Source organism: Echeneis naucrates, chromosome 10 (genome assembly GCF_900963305.1).
Source record: "Echeneis naucrates chromosome 10, fEcheNa1.1, whole genome shotgun sequence".
In the NCBI taxonomy this organism is placed as follows: domain Eukaryota; kingdom Metazoa; phylum Chordata; class Actinopteri; order Carangiformes; family Echeneidae; genus Echeneis; species Echeneis naucrates.
Genome location: NC_042520.1, coordinates 16,663,734 through 16,683,467, shown reverse-complemented (window position 1 = coordinate 16,683,467; position 19,734 = coordinate 16,663,734). Strand labels below are relative to the sequence as shown.

The 19,734-nt window shown below is 42.7% G+C and overlaps 2 protein-coding genes across 5 annotated transcripts; both read left to right on the top strand.

Annotated features, from left to right (window-relative positions):
• Positions 1-1,651: 1,651 nt before the first annotated feature.
• Positions 1,652-8,168, top strand: stc2a (stanniocalcin 2a). Its single transcript, XM_029512534.1, has 4 exons — positions 1,652-2,010; positions 4,011-4,153; positions 4,791-5,002; positions 5,231-8,168. The coding sequence occupies exons 1-4, from the start codon at positions 1,872-1,874 to the stop codon at positions 5,592-5,594; spliced, it is 858 nt and encodes a 285-aa protein (XP_029368394.1). The 5' UTR covers positions 1,652-1,871; the 3' UTR covers positions 5,595-8,168.
• A 3,076-nt stretch (positions 8,169-11,244) lies between these two features.
• On the top strand, positions 11,245-19,532 carry LOC115049980 (cytoplasmic polyadenylation element-binding protein 4-like). 4 transcript variants are annotated; one of them, XM_029512659.1, is made up of 12 exons: positions 11,245-11,400; positions 12,320-13,439; positions 13,528-13,626; positions 14,499-14,589; positions 16,026-16,076; positions 16,750-16,773; positions 17,214-17,381; positions 17,663-17,752; positions 17,866-17,984; positions 18,190-18,304; positions 18,387-18,568; positions 18,702-19,532. In XM_029512659.1, the coding sequence occupies exons 2-12, from the start codon at positions 12,375-12,377 to the stop codon at positions 18,927-18,929; spliced, it is 2,232 nt and encodes a 743-aa protein (XP_029368519.1). In that variant the 5' UTR covers positions 11,245-11,400; positions 12,320-12,374; the 3' UTR covers positions 18,930-19,532. The 4 variants fall into 4 exon arrangements, with proteins under 4 accessions (XP_029368519.1, XP_029368518.1, XP_029368521.1 ...); XM_029512658.1 differs by having other exon boundaries at positions 14,496-14,589; XM_029512661.1 differs by lacking the exon at positions 16,750-16,773.
• Positions 19,533-19,734: the final 202 nt, after the last annotated feature.

Below are 19,734 nucleotides of genomic sequence, written 5' to 3'. Positions count from 1 at the left end.
AGTTGGGCCCTCACCCCTCACACACAGACACTAAACCACCTCCTTGTTCCTCATTGTTCTGCCACCCAACCTGAGAATTTTAACAGTAAACCACGAGTGATATGAATGCTGCTGGTTGTTGTTCTGCAAGTTTGCATGTCATGTCTATGCTACCCTGGGTTTCCTCTAGGTGCTCCCACAATCCTCAGACTTAGACGCAGGTTAGGTGAAGAGTGGAGAAACTTCTGTCGTTGTGGATGAGAATGTGTTTGTCTGTATGTATTTGTCTGCGAAGGTTTTTCGGCTTGATGTAATAAATTGTTGTAATGAGGCTCCTTTGTAGCTGCGGTGAAATTAAGAAAATGAAGAACAATTAGTGTCGGTGGCCCCCCTAGTGGTTTAAGACCCAGGTGCAGTTACCTACCCTGCAACCTGACATCAGTACCATCTTCTATCCAACAGCAGTTCTCTGATGGAGACAGCAATATGCTGGCTTTCCTTGCACCACCAGCTCCTATGGAGTCCTTTATCTGAGCGCAGCAACACCATTAGGTCACTGGAAACATTTTGAAGACAGAGACTTTATGTTCATTCTGCAGACTCAGTCTGCTTGCAGTTATTCCCCATGGCATCCTCAAGTGTTGCTCTTGAAAAAGATTCCTCTAACGTCTCCAAATGTGCAGCCTTGCCAATGTTGGTCCTCTATTCTTAGATCACTCCCTGTAGTAGTGGTTAGAAGACCTCATTGTCACAGACCAAACTGGGCAAAATGTGTAACAACAGACTTCTTTAGATTCACTTCCCCATAAAAGCCTTAATTGCATTCTATTCCTAGGATCTTTCAATTGTAAGTGCTCGCTTAGTGTGGCATAATATCAAGATCAATATCAAATTAATAGACCATAATATTAAATTGTGCATATGTCATTATTATTAGAACTCTAATGTTAAGATAAAATGATTGACTCCCTGTTATAACTTTTCACGTAATTTCTGTGAAAGGAATGACTTCAGAATCTCGGACATTGGAGTTTATTTAATTACTATGTGCATTAATGGCTTAGTAGGTTTTAGATCCACAAGCTAAGACTATTTTATGTAGAGTACTTGGACATCATATGCCTCAATTTTCTCCAGCCTGCTGGCAAGCGTGGTACTTCTTGTTCCTCCCACTGCTCTCATACATAGCCTTGTAGCCTAAATAAGTGCTCCAGTTTTATCGAAAGAAAGGAGAATTTCTGTTGACTTTTCTCGACTGCAAGTCCAAAACCAAGCATGATGTAAGTTATTCTGCAACATATGCAAAACTGACCTTTTGAAATTTTCATCATAGTTCCTGTGTGGGATACTGAACGTGCGTCGGGTTATGTGGGATGATATTATAGCTCATTAACTTTTGCACATTTGCTTTGTGAAACAGCGCTTGATCACCCGGCAGCAGTCGCAGCCAACTCACTCATGAATATTCCTTTCTAGCGCCAGTTTCATGGCGAAAAGGGGACTTTCACAGGACACTCCCCTAAAACCTTGGACGTGGATGTCTGCGTATCTGATTGGTCGCGAAGCCCCGACCGACAACACCTGCTTAACTCCTTCATCCAAATTGACACCCGGCGCTCTGAGAAATATAGGCAGCATCCCTTCCAGCTCATGCATTCAGTCCCACAGCTGCCCCAAAGGACACCAAGCCGCAGCTGCGCCGATCACTGATCCAAGGTGAACCCTCATACAGGCGCGCACGCACACACACACATATATATGTATATATATACATATATACATATATATGTATATATATATGTACAAGCACATACACACACTTCCACACACACACATACACACAGTGCAGGATCTTCGCTGGGGGAATCGAAGCGCGCCGCTCGGGAGACGCAATGTTGGTCAAAGTGGCCGTGGCTCTGCTGGTCTTGTCAGTGCTGGAGCGAGTAGTGGGAACGGATAATACTGAGATTCACGACATCCCCCCGGAGAAGCCGGCGAGCCAGAAAGGACGTCTGTCCCTGCAGAATACAGGTAAGCAAACTGCTCACACACCTCGGTGGGGTTTGTCCGGGAGGACACGTGTTTCTGTGGCTGCACACTGAGACATTGAGGCATGCAGGACACAGGTCCGGCTCCTCACAGCGCTTCATACTTCACTTGCCGCTGCAGGACTGACTGATATGTTGGTAAACTATTAATAGAATGGCACAAGGTAATAGGCAATGTATACGGCAGCGCATCTAGGTGTGTGTGTGTGTGTGTGTGTGTGTGTGTGTGTGTGTGTGGCCGGTGAGGGCTGTCATGTGCGCCTTGTTGGTAACAATTTCAGTGGTTTTCCGGCAAATAATCAGAATTTCCTAAAAGCAGGCTTGTGGATGTGCTGTGTGCGCAGATGAGTGCTGGGTGCTGGTGTGGCCAGGCAGGTTGGTTGAGCAGGAAGAATTGTAGAAGCGTGGAAGCGAAGTGGACTTAATTTATTCAACCAATGAAAAAAAAAAGGGTGGGTGGGGGGGATTGTACCTTAACACTATAAAAACAAAAGACAAAGGTGCGTTTGAATGGGCCAACATCACACCGGGCTACTGCGTTTTCCCTCAAACTCGCCGCGTTTTCTTCATGCACAGCATGACTTGCGACCCACCACGTGAACCTGTGTCACAGCATTAGAATATAATTGTTATCTTGGCTAAAAGCAGAAAAAGAGGGAGAAACTCCATTGCAGGTTTTCTCAGCAGAGACCCTGGTAACACCACTGTGTAATTCAATGCACGTTGCGGCCGAGCTCGTACGATCCAAGCACATTCCCGTGATGCCAAAACAAGCACTGCTGACAGCGGCTCACTTTTCCTGCGCACTAAAGTTCAACTCAGTGCCTACAAACCCCCGTAGCACCTCTGCCCCCCTCCCCATCCTGTCCCTTCCTCGAAACAGAGGCTCTTTGTTGACAAGCGTGATTTTGAATAAGTCAGTTCCTTTATTCGCTGTGGTCCAGACAAGACAAAGTCTTTTTTACGCAGCTGGTGCGCACCCCTCCGATAAACAAATAAATAAATAGATAAAAAAAAAATAGGAAAATCCTCTCAGCCATCAGTTATCAGCTCCAAGACAAATTACGCGTGTAATTGTGTTTTACTTAGGTCAACAGTTGGCCTTTTCGTTGCCAAACTGCAACTCTAAACGGTCTGCTGGCTCCGAACCGAACCTGCGAGTTGGCACAATGTCAGATTGGGGCAAGCAGCAATTTATGTCACTAACCTCGCTTATCCATCTCGTGTTCAGATGTCTCATAATGTGCTGCATGTTATCAAACAGCAAATTAAAAGAATAAAAGAAAGACCTTGACTTTTCCTTGATAGATTCTTCTCCCAATAATCAGTTTTATTCTTGTCTTTGAAGGCGATAACAAAGGGGAAATTGCACCTGAGTCCAGCTGGGAGGTGTGGGAGCCGATATGATATAGCCTGTAACATATTCACATGATAAGCTGCAATGCTGGTGTTGTGTCCTCTTTTGTAGCTAATGAAGCACCTCTAATGTCTACTAATGCATTAATGAGAGACTTGTTGATGCACATTTCATCAACTGACAATAGAAATGTCTGCGTTAGTCTTTCCTCCCCAAGTAGTTAAGGCTGTATCTGCAATGCACCATCCCATCTCAATGCTGGGCAGTGCAGATGGATTGTGGTGCAGAATGACACAGTAATATCTCTGTCACCAAGTGTTCCTCTGCAGGAACCCCTCAGCTTGGGAAATTAGACTTCTTCCCCCCTGCCCCACATCCCTTTCCTCCCTCATGCAAAGGATATCTGAAACAGACCCTAGGCCGTGAGCACACAAACGACCGGCTGTGTCTGTGGAAATAGTTATACGCCACATCAGCTTTGCAATTCGTGCAGCAATCAGTGCTAGATCGAAGCTGTGCCTTCAAGCCTTATGGTTTTCATTGCCAACACCCCTGCAACAATCTGCTGCTGTCTCCACTGTGAACAGATGATAAGGTCCCTCCCCTAACCTGTTCTTTCTTTCCAGCTGAGATCCAACACTGCCTGGTGAGTGCAGGGGATGTCGGCTGTGGTGTGTTTGAGTGCTTTGAGAATAACTCCTGCGAGATACGAGGGCTACAGGAAATCTGCATGACCTTCCTACACAACGCTGGCAAATTTGACTCTCAGGTACTAAACTAGTTGGTCTGTCTGGTTGCAAAAACAGTATCATCGGAGGCAACATTCCTTTTCCTTTTCACTGTTTCACTGCCCCACACTCGACATCCATGAACAGATTTGTTTACTTGTGCTTTTTTATCCACATACTTTGAATGATCTAAGTGTTTTTTCAAGAGATACAATGAAACACACTTGTCTCATAATCTGTTTTCCTCTCTTGGGAAATTTATTTCCCTCCCAGTGGACTGATGCATGTACATTTTGGACTATGAGTCACAAGCCAGCTGGCCATAAGCCCAGCTAGCCCCCTTTTCATACATAGTGGAGGCTGAAGCCCTGCCAAGCAAGGCCTGACTGGAGTCTTAATATATCCATAGGGTCACATACAAGGAACTTACATCTTTGGCAGACAGAAGATTTCAGCAGAATTGCTGCTATTCTTAGAAGAATTTCATCTCTCCATTCAGCGTCAGCAGCATGCAATTTCACATTCATACAAAGCTTCCACTAACACAGCCACAGTACACTCACAGCAGTGCTGAAACAGGTGCATGTTTTCCAAAACTATTCTGTATAAGTAACAAGTGTTTCTTTGGCTATACAGCATGAGCCCACTCAACAGGTATGTTGCTGTGTGTGTGTGTAGGGGAAGTCCTTCATCAAGGATGCTCTGAAATGTATGGCTCATGGGCTACGGCACAAGTTCAGCTGTATCAGCAGGAAGTGTGTCTCCATTAAAGAGATGGTGTTCCAGCTCCAGAGGGAGTGCTATATCAAACACAACCTTTGCTCTGCTGCAAAGGAGAATGTGGCTGTCATGGTGGAGATGATCCATTTTCAAGATCTCTTCCCTAAAGGGTGAGTGGCTACTTCAACTTTGGACAGCATGCTCAAATATATTTTCTCTCAGCTGTTCCATTCTCTTTTATCTGTGATTGCTCTTCCTCTCTCTCATTTTTTCTGCTCTTCCATGTATGGTCGTAGCATAGTTCCATTTATTGTTGTCATTTGTTAGACCGTGATGTATTGCACCTCCAAACATTAAATCCCAATGTTCATGTGAGAAATGTGTGTCTCTCTGCCCAGTCCATATGTGGAGCTGGTGAATATTCTCCTGAGCTGTGGCGAGGAGGTGAAGGAAGCACTGACACGGAGCGTGCGCCTACAGTGTGAACAGAACTGGGGGGCCCTTTGCGACAGCCTGAGCCTCTGCTCCTCTCTCACACCATCGCCTGCTGGGACGGTCGTCGAACACCACCGACGCCCTTCGCCCTCACACCCCGAGCCAGAGAATCCTCGCCCTCTGCGGCAAGGTGACAAGGACAAAGCTGGTAAGGCGGGCTTCAACACCCACCCACGTAATCGCAGTCAGGGGCCGCGCCGCCAGAGTCCAGAAGCCGGAGTGGTGGCTGAGCAGGAAGACCCCGAGGCCACCGACATTCGGAGGTGAAAGTGCAGGAGACTGTCCAGATTTTGAACCCTATATCATTTAAAAACCACACTTGCAGACTTATACACACACACACACACACACACACACACACACACACACACACACACAGACAAACTAACACTTCTCTGCACACATTTTTATCACACACTTACACACAAATTCCCAGACAGACTGAGCAGAAGGAAACAACCCCGACCTTTCCTGTCCTTATTCCGCCCTCTCCAGTCATTCCAGCAGTCCCACATGGTAAACTTGCAGGGTAATTGTGGTGTAGCTTGTAATGTTATGCCAGACTGTAGGCCACAATTTTTTAAATTGAATAACAATTGTTATTATCATGATTATTTCAACTGTTAGGACTATTTTGGCTCTAATATAGCATTTCTCAAATCATACTTACTGTAAGATTTGATTATATTTGTATTATTTATTTTATTCTTTATGCAATGTTGAAATATCAAAATGTACATAGAAATATACTTATCTATATTTATATAAACATGTATAAATATAGTTACAATATGCAATACTGGTATACTATAGATGACATAGTATATGGTGTGCTGTCTGTTGTTCACTTCACAGTATTGCACCCATCACACATTGGTCTGTAGATATGTAACATACACCATTTGTTGTTTCAGAGTGGGGATGTGTATTATAATTATAGATACTTGATAATTAAATACAAATTGTACAGGTTTCAAGTCCAGTTCTGGCACATATGAAATGTAGTGCATGATGGCCACAAAGCCAACAAACGTGTGCATTCTTAAAGTGAAATCCACTCTAAAGAGGATGCCGATATAATACTATGAATACAGACAGTTATCTCACCCTTTGTATGCATCAATCATACGCTAGAAATAAGAGAGCTATGGCTGATTTCTGATGTCATCAAGCACAGGTGTCCAGGCAGCAATGAATGGGAGACTAACATAGCAGTTACCATTTTTTGGATTCTTTCTGTTTCATATGTATTAGTGCTACGCTGACATGTGTCTCATTTAGATGCAAGAAGTGTCACATTCATAGTTATTAGAGCTTTAGAAAGTGTGTCTTAGTGACATTGCAGACTAATGTCTTGGAGAGACATCATTGTTCTTATTCACAAATAATAACTCAACTCTCAAACATTATATATTCTCTTTGAGTTGGTTTTCCATTTAACTGTCAGCTTTCAGTGAACTTCAGCAAAGAGAGGATGTCCTATCAAGTTTGGTTTGAAGTCCTTTTAAATGTTAAAAAAAAAAAAAAAGTAAAAGAAAAAAAAATCACACACATCAAGGTGCCTAAACTTATTATTCTCCACAGTGACCGCTTCTCTGTGATTTTAGTGAATGGATAATACTGTGTCATGGGGAGATTTAATGTCGAGCTATTTTACAATGATCTTGAGCTACAAAAGATATTGCACTTTGGAGGATTTTCAGTTTGTGTTGGACTTGAGAAATGAGACCAGGTTACTGGGGCAGTGGCTCTCTAATCTGCCTGGTTTTGCTTATTAACTACCCACCAAGCCCCGTATCCCCACATGTTCCATAAGACCAGATTGAATTGTGCTATCTTTTCACAGTGTACCAGTGGCCAATAAAGTGACCTGACTCACTGGCCCTTGAAGTTAGCTTTTATTCCTCCCTGGTCCTTTACCTAAGTCAGAAGAGATACGAAGCCCTGCTATTCTACCCATTAGAGCCGCAGGCAATGCAGCGAGGATCCAGGAACTGGGTTAAGTCCACACACGGGGGCTCTGGCGCTGTTATTCTAAATGTTATATTTACCGAGGCCACCAGAGAATTCCTCTGGGCCATAGCCAAGAGCCAGCAACACAGAGAGGCAGAGGGGAGTGGAGCAAGCACTCCGAGTCCTTACTTCTCCCAGACTCATCCTCTGTTCTTCCTTTAGGACCCAGACAGAAGCTTTTTGACCATTTCAGGCCAGTCACATGCTTTAGCTGTGGAAGTGCAGTTTGTGAGTACTTTACACCACATGCTGAGGAGCACTTGGTGCAAACAGAAAACAAAACAGGCTCAGATTTTGTGGCTCAGTTTAAGATTCTTCACTTTGCTTTTTCCTGGTGTACTTACAATAGAGCAATGTTTTAATCCCAATCATTTAGAGTCAATTGTAAGCTCGATGGAATCATCAGTGAGGCTTTCAGACTTTTTTTTTTCTATTGTGGAAGTTGGGATTCCTGTGATATCCCAACACAAGACATAAGCTAATCCTATTGAGAATGTACTGTATGTGTGTAAAGTGACAATCTGTTTGGCTCTCTGTCATTAGGTTTGATATGGCTTTTTGTAACAATGTAGTTGCTTGAATGGCTTTTCTTTGTCTGTTCAGAGGAAAATAAAACTAACCATGTTTCCTGTATCATTAGTGCTTTATCGCCAGGGTTAGGGTTAGCCACTGTTAAGCACAAGGACTCTGCTTTCACTGTTGAAAATACAGAACATGGCCTAGAAGTTCGTAAGTCACCTGTAACACATTTGGCATATGATCCTACGAATATCTTTGGACTCATGAAATCAAATGTATCTTGTTATCATTAAAATATTTTTGTCTGTATTTTCTACATCTTGTGTCATTCAATATAATGTTAGACAACACTTCAGGAGGTGAAACATTCAACCAGCTTTGAGCGGGTTAGCAGAGAAGACCTTGTTGTCTCAGGTATACACGCAGGTGAAAAGACACCCCATTCTCATTTGACACGCTGCCTCTTCCTGACACTGAAATATGGGCCATGTTTAAAGTTTCAAGCACCAGAAATATCCTCCCTATTGAAAGGTCTAAACATTTACGTCTGTGGCTCTGGATTGTACGCAATGCTTGGGCTGGGTGCATGGTGTCAGTTTTTATGAGTTGTCCCAACAGTGTACATTACCTCACTAAACATTTAGACAGCGTTCTGATTTGAAAGCTGGACTTTTGCTGTTTTGGTGCTTTAGGTTATTCTGGAGTCACGTTTAGCACACAAAGTTGTCTTTGCAGTAACCATAAATGGGAGTTTGACACACAGCCCCCAGTCTGTGATTTTACCAAAATGTTTACAGTGTGACAGGAAAGACGAAAGGCTTATACATGTAGTGTATGGTCTATCTAGCAGTCTGGCACAGTGTCACAGCTGTTAACAAGTCATCTATGAATGTGTAGTGATATTAAATGACCACTGGGTGGTGACATCTCTCTTCAAAAAGCAGATTTTGGAAGCAGGTGCAAGTATCTGGTTGGCAGACATCATTTGTTTAACTGAAGCTTTTGAACACTGACATGAAGAGTTTATATGTGAAATCCGGCATGAAAACATAACGTGCCTTTACTTCCCTTTCACTGTGTCCTTTGCAGAAATTAGAGGAAGCGCACAAGAGTAGTATGTACAAGCAAATAAGGAATTTAAGGAGCATGCTACAGTTTGCTCATAGGAAGCATAATTCATGTTCGGGACACACTGTTTTATATGAAATCTGGTTCAGGGGGAGCTTTCCCGTGTTTTAAAAACAAATCTTAAGTCTTAAAGGTATTCTGTCTTAGGTTGAGACTTGAATGTGGAGGTGAAGGTTGTGAAAGAAGTGGGTGATTAGAAAGCAGGAAGCAGAAAGAGTCTGATGAAAGATGTTATCATGTTGCATTATAGTATTTAGAGCATTTTTGAGTTCGACCCAGATTTTGGATTCAAAGTTAGAATATCAAGCTATGTTGCTTGTTTAGAGAGAAAGAATAGACAGGGATGACTGCAAGTTACTCCTTTTGTGTATGTGAATGTATATAAAAAAGGAAAAATAATAAATGGACGTAATTGAATACATATTTCTCTGCCCACAACAAGAAGGAGCAGAATGAGGACTAGAGAGCAAAACGATGCTAACACCATCACCAGAACATGAGATAAACCATTCACTGACACTAAAGTGTGGGAGAAATCCTGCTGTGTTCTCCTCATCCAGTGGTCACAATACATTGAGTCTGTGATGGAAAATTTCCTGGTTGATAAATGGGCTTCAGGCTGGACCACAAATCTCCCAGCTTGCATGGTTGGTATGGCAACAGAACTCTATCAATATGGAGGTGGTGGAGATCACATGTGAGCAGAGAAACCTGAGATAGTCAGTGAACGTCTGCCCCGTGCTCCTCTGTGAACTAATGAATTAATGACTGGGAGCCGCAGTTCCATGGCTGAATCATTTAACAACCATCTGAAGGTGGATGGGTGCACCCTGCCATTGGTTCCATGGCAATGGTTCACTTATGTTTCACAAAAGTTGGTACATCAAAACTATTCACTCTAATAATGCTGACCTTTTTAACAAAGTAAAATGAGCACAACCTCTGCAGCACAGCTCAGTTTCACTGGGGAAGACAGAGTGTGTTACTCACAGGGAAAACAGTGACAACCCACCACTGTAGGCCTCAAAAGCCCTATAGTGGATAGCAGCACACATAAACTGAAGGTACACGCCTCCAAATGCACAGATTTGCCCATACCATAGTTATCTCACGCAGTCGGTCAATACTGATCTGAGAATATCAAACCAGTAACACCTGGACCTACTGTCTGTTATTTTTAACAAGAAACCAGAAGCTCAAGACAAACAGTACTGTGTTGTTCAACCACCCTGACGAGCCCTGCAGCACATTAGAGAGGGGTGGGGTGATATGTGCTGCTGCTACCACAGGATACAAATAAAGGGTGGGTCTGCCTGAGGGGGGTGGAACTGTGTGTTAACAAGAGTAACTCAACAAAATGGCACTGAATAATACTCCTAAAGGTTGGGGCAACAAGTAACTGACACTAAGTGTCTTTGTCAGTTGCTGCTGCTTCCTCAAACAAAATGTGTATTGTCCCAACATAATTGCTGAATTACACAAAATTTGTAGTCAGGATAATTATATACCATACTTACTTACCTTTGGTTCAGCATATTTAAAACAGGTAATTTTACTCTATGTGAGTAATGTAATACTGTATGTCTTAAACAGGATACTCTTTCCTCCTCAAGTGGGTGGGCCTTTAGGTTTTATTGTTTCAGCTTCAGCAGAAAGGCATACACATACGAAGCTCTGGCCTGATATCCTGTGTGGAAGACTAAAAATGAAAGTATATGATCATATGAGCTGACAAAAGTGAAAATTAATCAAGCTCTGAAGTGCTGCAAATAGAACCTCTTTAAAAAAGGAAAGTGATCCAACTATCTATGACTGTTTGCATTTCAGGGCCTGAACAACTGCCACAAGCTCTGAAGAGAAAAGACATTTGCTTAGCCAAACCATCTCATCTGCATTTAGGACATGTTTGTCAATATTAGACCTTGAATCTGTAACTCTTTGCCTTCCATTGGCTTATGGAACCACTATATTACAAAAGCCTTCTTATAATGATGGCGGATTTAGAGAGCAATTTTCTTGAATCAATTTCTTTTCTTTTCTTTTCTTCCTTTTTTTTTTTAATACAAGTCCTCCCATTGATTTGCAGGCATCCTTATTTGGGGGTTGAGCGTCTTGACCGTATGTGTCATTCATTGAAAAGGCGTGCTATGGGCGTGTCTTTGCAGCAGTCTTCCAATCAGGTGTCAGGTTTGAGGCTGAATGGGCGGGGCTCCTGAGGGGACTCCTGCTGCCCAGTGGCTAGTGGCTGATTGCCAGGGCGGGGCTTGTAGACGGAAGTGTCTCCCGACTGGCCCAGCTGTCATCTAGAAGAGAGAGGAGACCATTAACACCGGCTGCCAAGGAAATGCAGAAAGAGGAAAAACGCTAAAATATGGCAACATCAAAGCGATAAGGTCATGACGTCGAACTGAAGGTAGCTATGTCCGACCTTTCACCAAACACACAGGCTTTTGAGGCCGTGAGGCCGACTGCCGAGCTCCTGTCGGGTTATTTCGAGATGTGAAAAATGATGACAGGCTTTGCTAGGCTGTGTGACATTGAACACACAGGACACGATACAGACGAGGTCGTTTAAAGAGCCATACACCAATTTCCGCCGAGCCGTCGTCGCCAGCGGCTGCGTGACCGTCACCGACCCTCGGTGGGAACGTGTTCCCGTCGGTCCGTCCCGGTACCGAGCTGCGGTGATCGGCTTTATCCGAGAGCCCGGTGGCTCCTTGAAGGGAACTACCCCATATTCACAGCAGACAGGAGACGTCATCAACATTTCCCCGTATTTAAATGGTTCTGTACCGGGAGGTCATTGCTGGAAACGGGAGATTATTCGGTAGGTGTCGGTGCAGTGCCCCCCCCCCCTTCCCCCCGCAGCGGTGAGGCGTTCACAGACGCACAGTGCTGCATAAACGTACTTTAAAATTGACCTGATTAATGGGGCACATGGAAGGTGGCTGAGCAGCTGTTAGCTTGCTGCTAGCTGCATAACGACCTTTGGAGACGTCAGCTCGGGCTGCTAGCTGCCTGTGCTGCTCAGGCTGGGTGTTTTCAGGGGTCGTCTGTCCGCAATCCGAGTGTTACATTTCATGTAGGCCTTTGCCATGGCTAAGTGAGTCAATGATTTAATTTCATTGATTGCATCACAAGACCAGGCAGGGTGCAGCCCAAGCACGTTTACTGCGTTTGGTGAGGGTTGTTTTGTTTAGGTTTATTTTTCTCTCTGGATTTTTGTTTTTTATTTTGTATTTATTTATTTATTTTTTTTAGGTATAACACTCCTATGCTCTTATTTTTTTCTCTCCTTCCTACCCCCAAAACCTCCTCAACCTACATTTCAGAATCAAGAAGACGGTGAAAGCCCAAAGTCAACTGAAGATATACTGTGTGTCCTAAATGGGGGACTACGGGTTTGGAGTTCTGGTGAAGAACAGCAGCGGTAACAAATCTGCTTTCCCTGTAAGGATCCCTCCTCACCTCCAGCCCCAGCACCCTCACCACCCGTCAAACCCCCCTAGCCCCCCTTCCTTCGTAAACAACACCTGCTCCACCAATGGGGGCAATGCTTGGCTGTTCCCTGCTGTAGCCCAACACACTAACATGCAAGATGAGATTCTGGAGTCAGACAAGTCCAAGGCCTTGGACCTCCAGGACATGCAGGAGAAGTCTCAGGTCCAGACTCAGCCTCAGGCCTTGTCTCCAGGCCAGCAGGAGGCTGGGGGAGGCCTAGGAGAGCTTGAGGGAGCTCTTCCTGAAGATGGCTCACTGGAGAAGGGCTCATTGGAATGTAGCAGTGGGAAGGAGAAACTCAGGATGGAATCCCCAGTACTAAGTGGGTTTGACTACCAGGACAACCTGGGAATGGGTACAAGCGGTGCACAGTCCAACACCTCCTCATCTTCACTGACCAGTTTTAACAACTGGTCCCCTGCTGTCCCATCCACCCAGTCTCCTGTGGTTGGGGAAGATGTTGGAGGGTTCTTTGGTCCAGCTGGATCCAGTGCCAATGGACCTCCCCTATTGTTCCCAAACTTCTCCCACCATGCTGGCCCAGGCTTTGGGGCCGGGGGGAGTTTCTCCCCTCAGATTGGAGCAGTCTCCCAGCATCATGCACCCACACCACACCCTCAACACTATCACCCCCATGGTCAGGGAGTCCCACAGCAACATAGGCGCTCCCCAGCAAGTCCTCATCCACCCCAGCCTTCCTTTCCTCCGCATCCTCATCGCACTGGACCATTCACCCAACTGCCCCACCTCACTCCAACTCAGAACAAGCCTCCTTCACCTTGGGGAAACTATCAGAGCCCCTCCACTCCCACATCCACCTCCTGGAGCCCTGGTGGGTATGGTGGCTGGGGAGGGACACAGGGTGTTCGAGAGTACCGCCGTGGGGTAGGTGGAGGCATGACTGGCCTTAACTCCATTTCGCCACTAAAAAAGTCCTTCTCCAACAACCAGGTAGATGAGTCACAATTTATTAAGATACCATTAATTTTCACTCATTTAGTGAGAAGATTTCTATGAAACTCATCTATTTATTCTACAGATTCCCTCTCAAAAGTTCCCCAGAAATAGCTCTAACTTCAGTCACAAGGGCTGGGTGGAGGACAGTATCAGCCGGAGTGACAGCATCTACCCTTTTCAGGTGAGCATAGCATGTCGGTAACACTCTAATGTTAAGAGAGCAACCAGGAGGTCTGAAAGCTACAAGAAATAAATTACAGTTCATTTGAAACCAGAAATGAACTTTGGCTGTGGGCTTAAACAATGAAAATGTCAATGAGTCTCTCTCCCTTCCTGGGGCTAATGATCCTGTTAAACATGGTCATCTGTATCAAATTTAACAAATAGGCCATTGAGAAAAATGGAATACATGACAGTTAAGAAAACTAAGCGGATGAATTGCAACTTAATGTGTGTGTGCTTATGTCTGACGTCTTATCCAGATCATCTGGATGAAGGAGAGCACTCTTATCATCTGCTCTGATCACATAGCCTTCCTCTTGTCCTGATTTCAGAAGTCTTGTGCTCCACTGCAGTTTTGCATGATCTCAGCTGAATTAGATACAAAGTAAAGCTCTCTCTGTAGTGGTGATATTGTTCTTTATAGCTTTTACTTTCTTTGTGCTATGGTTTCAAAATCATATTTTCACCTCGGGCTATTCAATTAGAATTTGCATTAGAAATATTTGAAATTGGTCAAGTTAAAGGAGCCACTTCTCAAACTTCATAATGGTATGTCTTTATATCATGCTTTCAGTAACTAGAAAGATGTGATTTTTTTTATTTATTTATTTTTTTTAATGGGCAAGATATACGGGTGATTTTGTGCTACAGGCTGTGGGATCCATTTTTCTGTTTATAGTGGTTTCATGTGAAGGCTCTGTGGGGATAGCATTTTTTTATTAGCTATTAGTGTCATAGCAAATTATATTGGGGCCTTTGCAACTTGTGCTACTTTAGATGTGATTTGGGAAGTGAGGAGAGACTAATTGTTGTCTTCTTCCCTTTCAGCAGGAGAGAACACGTTCCTTTGATGGTTTCAGTATGCACTCTCTGGAGAACTCACTGATTGACATTATGAGGGCTGAGCAGGAGTCCTTGAAAGGTTGGTTCCCACACTAACAATGATGAGGATGGGATAGGTTTTGTCACAGCTGGCTCTAGATAAATACAGCCGTTTGTTGCATGTATTTGACAGGAAGGAGAAATTGGGTTTTATTTCACAATCCAAGCATTTGATTGTGTTGACAGCCAGACTTAAGTCCTTGAAGCCTGACTATCAATAGCAGGTGGACCAAATAGAAAATGTAGAAAATGCTAGTTTGGTCAATAGTGTTAGTTGCACTTGATCAGTTTGATGGCATCATCTTATTCTAGATGGTAAATGTTTTTTCAATCCATTGCTTTGGCTTTCAGACAGTGTACACCTCTTTGTTGATGCATCTTGTAATTATTATAATGATGCTGATAATTTTTAAACTTGTCTTGTAGCATAAAATAGTTTGATCCCAACCTAAATGAATTATTGATGAGCTTTTCCAACTGATATTTAGTATTATTGAGTTATATGTAGGGCTGTCATTCAAGCTCTTTCTGTAGGACAATGTTACCTGAGATATATGGGTAATATGCTGGCTAGTATCACCCAAAGTTCATAATATTAAACTCAACTAATTCATTAGTACCTGCCAAAATGTGTTCTTAGCGGTATCTTTCAAAAATGCTAAATGCTAGCACTACACCTATGTTTGGTGTGATTCTTTGATCATTTGTAATTTGAATGATATTTGTATCTTTCTGATATGATTTGCAAATTTTTGTGTCAGAACAGAAACTATATATATGTTACAATTGTAGCATTGCATGCATTAGAACCGTTCAGACTAGTTACTGTTCAGTCTTACGTGAGCATATATTTCTGTGTGCCTCTCTGTAATTTGTCAGAATCATCACCTGCAGCATTTTAGCAGTAGAGACTCTAAGATCTAACTCTCCTATTAATAAAACATTGCTGTTCGGTTTTGTTACAGTCAATCTTAAAATAACCTCTTTCCCCATCACAGCCAGCTCTGCTGAAGCTAATCCTGGCCAGCTGATGCATGTACTTTCCTTTTTGAAACTTCTCCTTGATCACTTGTGCAGCCTTCCTGCTGTTTGTCCTGAGCATATTTTCCATTGCTTCATTTACATGTAGACTTCCTCACGATTATAGTTATAATTTGCATGCTTTTCAAAACAAAGTTGCTTTTTTGGACTTATTCCAGTATTTTTCTTGCATGTAGTATTACATTAATAAGAATACCCTGAACTACTTTTGCAGCACTGTTTGATTGTTTGATGTTTGACCAAATCACGTTCCTCAAATGTGTGTCAACCCTTTTCCTGAATAACGCACAAGAGAATGTTACTCCAAACCACTGACGCATAATGTCAGTGGGTTTTGAAGTTATGCATATTTAAGTGAAAGGAATTCACGTTACTATATGTGGGATTCATTTCATTACTTGGTATTCTAAGGACTTTACTGTTTTTGTCACACAGGACGATACAGCTTCTCCCACCAGGGTGGAGATGGGCCTCTACCTATGAATGGTATGTAAATAACATGTATACAAATATGCAGTAGTGTAGCAGAGGTCAGAGCTTGAAATAATTGCCTACCAAATGCAGATAAGAAGTAATTCTGGTCATTTCAATGAAAGTCTGAGCCTCATTGCTCTTTAATAGTGCTTGATTTAAAAATGAGCTTTTTATGTGAGATCACATAAATTATAGAAGCAAAACCTCTGAATACCAAATAACTAGCCTGAGGTGTATTGTATAAAAAGTGTAAAAACAAAATGACTGAAGTCATTACTTGTTTTAAAGCTTTCTGCTATGCTGTTCACAACCATGGCTATTCAAATAGAAAGAAGAAAAATAATGTGGTTTGGGAGGTTAAGAGACTGTAAAGAGCAAATTCAGGCACTGTTTTCTGTGGTGGTTTTTTGTAAAGTTTTTTTTATTTTTTTTTTTTTTGAGGGCAGCTGTGGGGGTGATGATGTCAGTTGTTGTCTCTGCCCCCTCAAACAAAAGGTTTACATATTAAATTTGAAGAGCATTTGGGCTATTGGAAAATCAGGATAGCTGTTACTTTGTAGACACAGCAGCCATTTTGTGTGGTGATGCAGCAAATACATTTCCAGCTCTAACAGTGTTTTGCTGATGTACATTGATGTGCCTCAAAAATCCATTTCAAAAGTGTTTTGTGTTGTTTTACATGCAGCGAGAAGTTATGGCAGAAGACGAGGTAAAGTTTGTGAATGTATTTCAATTCGCTTTTTTTTTTTTTTTTTTTTCAATAGAAAGCAATAATGACCCTGAAATGATTACTGCTTTGTTGTTTTGCTTCTGTTTTTGTCTGCCTGACTTTTCATTGTCACTGAATATTTCTGCCTTGAATGGTGTCAGGGTGTGAACCCCTTTTTCCTGTCAGACAAAAGCCTTTTAAAGGTTGCGTTCTAAGACACAGTAGCAATAACACTGAGGCTTTTAAATGTGTCATTAAAATGGTAATCATGGCTGCTGTTGTATGTGTTTCTCAACATAATGTAATATATTCACATCCAATCAACCCCCCCCCCCCCCCCCCCCAAATTGTATTAATACACTCTCATAAACAGTAAAAACTCTGGTTCAGCCTCACTGTGGTGAGCCAACATGTGTAATCTAGATCATTCTCTCCACTAGGTCACTCCTCTCTGTTCCCCATGGAGGATGAGCGCTCTTTTGGAGAGGATGAGTCAGGTGACCAGGGGCTTGGTTCAGCCCACTGTTTCCCTCATCTAAATGGTGAACGCGTGGAACGTTATTCTCGCAAGGTTTTTGTTGGAGGGCTACCTCCAGACATAGATGAAGGTAAAGGCATGTTATTGCTACAGTGGATACTTTTTTAGACAGTTTTCTTATCTCTGTCACTGTAGATTACGATATACACAATGCTACAATATTAAACTTTTTTTTTTTTTTTTTTTGCTTTGGATCTAATAGAGAAACTTTTTTTCTAAATTAATTTTGAGAGTTGATTGCACTTGATAACATACATTTTTGCAATGTGACAGAACATTCTGCCTGTTTCTGTAAAATTAGGAATTGATTCATTGACTTACTTGGATTTACGAAGAGTTTCCTATTTTCAGATGAAATCACTGCCAGTTTCCGTCGATTTGGTCATTTGTTTGTTGACTGGCCTCACAAGGCAGAAAGCAAGTCCTACTTTCCACCAAAAGGTTAGGCAAACAAGTTTAACATTGTATTTGTGCCAGTGTGTTCACATGGTGATGATAATGAGTATTTCCTTGTTGTGTGTGTGCTCATTGTTCTGTTTGTCAAACTATTGCAGGATACGCATTCCTGCTGTTTCAAGATGAGAGCTCGGTTCAGGCTCTCATTGATGCCTGCATTCAGGAGGATGGAAAGCTCTACCTGTGTGTCTCTAGCCCCACAATCAAAGACAAGCCTGTGAGTGTGTTATTCTGTTAAACTGCTTGTTACCCACTTTGCCTAACGCATACTATTTATTTATTTAGTAGTTCAGTTCAGTATTTCTCACATTTATGTACTCTGATGACTAAAACATAAGCAATCTAAAATGTGTCTTGTTTATAACGAAGGAAATTGATGTTTGTTTGGTTTGTTTGTTTGTTTGTTTGTTTTTTTTTTTAAGGTCCAAATTCGGCCCTGGAACCTTAACGACAGTGACTTTGTAATGGATGGCTCGCAACCATTGGACCCAAGAAAGACTATCTTTGTAGGAGGTGTCCCTCGTCCCTTACGTGCAGGTAGCGGTCTATGGTCACCTCAAACTGCTTTATATTAATCTACTATGACAGAAATTAAACAGATTCTGCATTGCTTTCCCAGTGGAGCTTGCCATGATCATGGACCGTCTGTATGGGGGAGTGTGTTATGCTGGGATCGACACAGACCCTGAACTTAAGTATCCTAAAGGGGCAGGACGAGTGGCCTTCTCCAATCAGCAAAGCTACATTGCAGCCATTAGTGCCCGATTTGTTCAACTGCAGCATGGGGAGATTGATAAACGGGTAAGCAGCATCATGTTCAGGTCCTAAAAGTGCAAGGTGGCCTTTGTTAAATATTCATTTCCATTTAGCCAACATGATGCTTTCTCAGCTTGACTGTTGACAGTTTTCCTGTCATCATTCACCTCCCTCACAGGTGGAAGTGAAGCCATATGTCCTGGATGACCAGCTGTGTGATGAGTGCCAGGGCACTCGCTGTGGGGGGAAGTTTGCGCCTTTCTTCTGCGCCAATGTGACCTGTCTGCAGTACTACTGTGAGTACTGCTGGGCAGCCATTCACTCCCGCGCTGGCCGTGAGTTTCACAAGCCGCTGGTGAAGGAGGGAGGGGACCGACCACGACACATCTCCTTCCGCTGGAACTGAAGGCGAGAGGGCAAGGGAGGGAGACTGAGAAAGGGGGGCAGTTAGGGATGGGCTATGATATGAAAAATAAATGCACTTTTCTTTTAGTTAAAAAAGAAAAAACATAAGTTATTTTTTATTTCATTTTTTAAATTGGGCCTTCTAAAAGAAGTAAATACTAAGAAGAGAGTGAAATCCCATTTATGTTTTGACTTTGAGTGTGCATGAGCATATGGATGCATTGGATTTGGTTTAGACATTTTTCTGACTTGACTGTACTTTCTTTTCGCGTTAGCTGGCAAAGCTGCTTACATTTGTTGTCAAGAGTTAACATAAAATTTAAGTGAGGTCCATCATATCTAAATCAGTATACTAACTATAGAAATTGAGTTTAAGAAGGATGCATTTTCTTACTTTTTGCTTGCAGGATTAGAGAACAATTGTACCATTTACCAAAGGTTGAGTGCAAATGGTTGGTTTGAATAGAGGAGGAACAGGAGTTTCAGATGGTTGGACAACTGGGTTTTTCGAGCAGCTCAGTGTAAAGCATCTGGAGGTGTCAAAAAAAAAAAAAAAATCTCCCCTCAGTCTGGCACACATGTTTATTGTTGGCATGAGTTTTTAGGTCTTGGTTTAAAAGTTGACACTTTGTAACCAGAAAGGACAAACCAAAGATTGGCCTAAATGCATCATCAAAAGCAGAAAATGATCTGAGGGTTTACAGGATAATGTTGTGTCCTCTTTTCATATGACAGATGAAAGGCTGGAGTTGTCTGAAGTTTCAGTTTGTGGGTTTCAGCTTATAAAGACACAGCCCTCAGGGCTC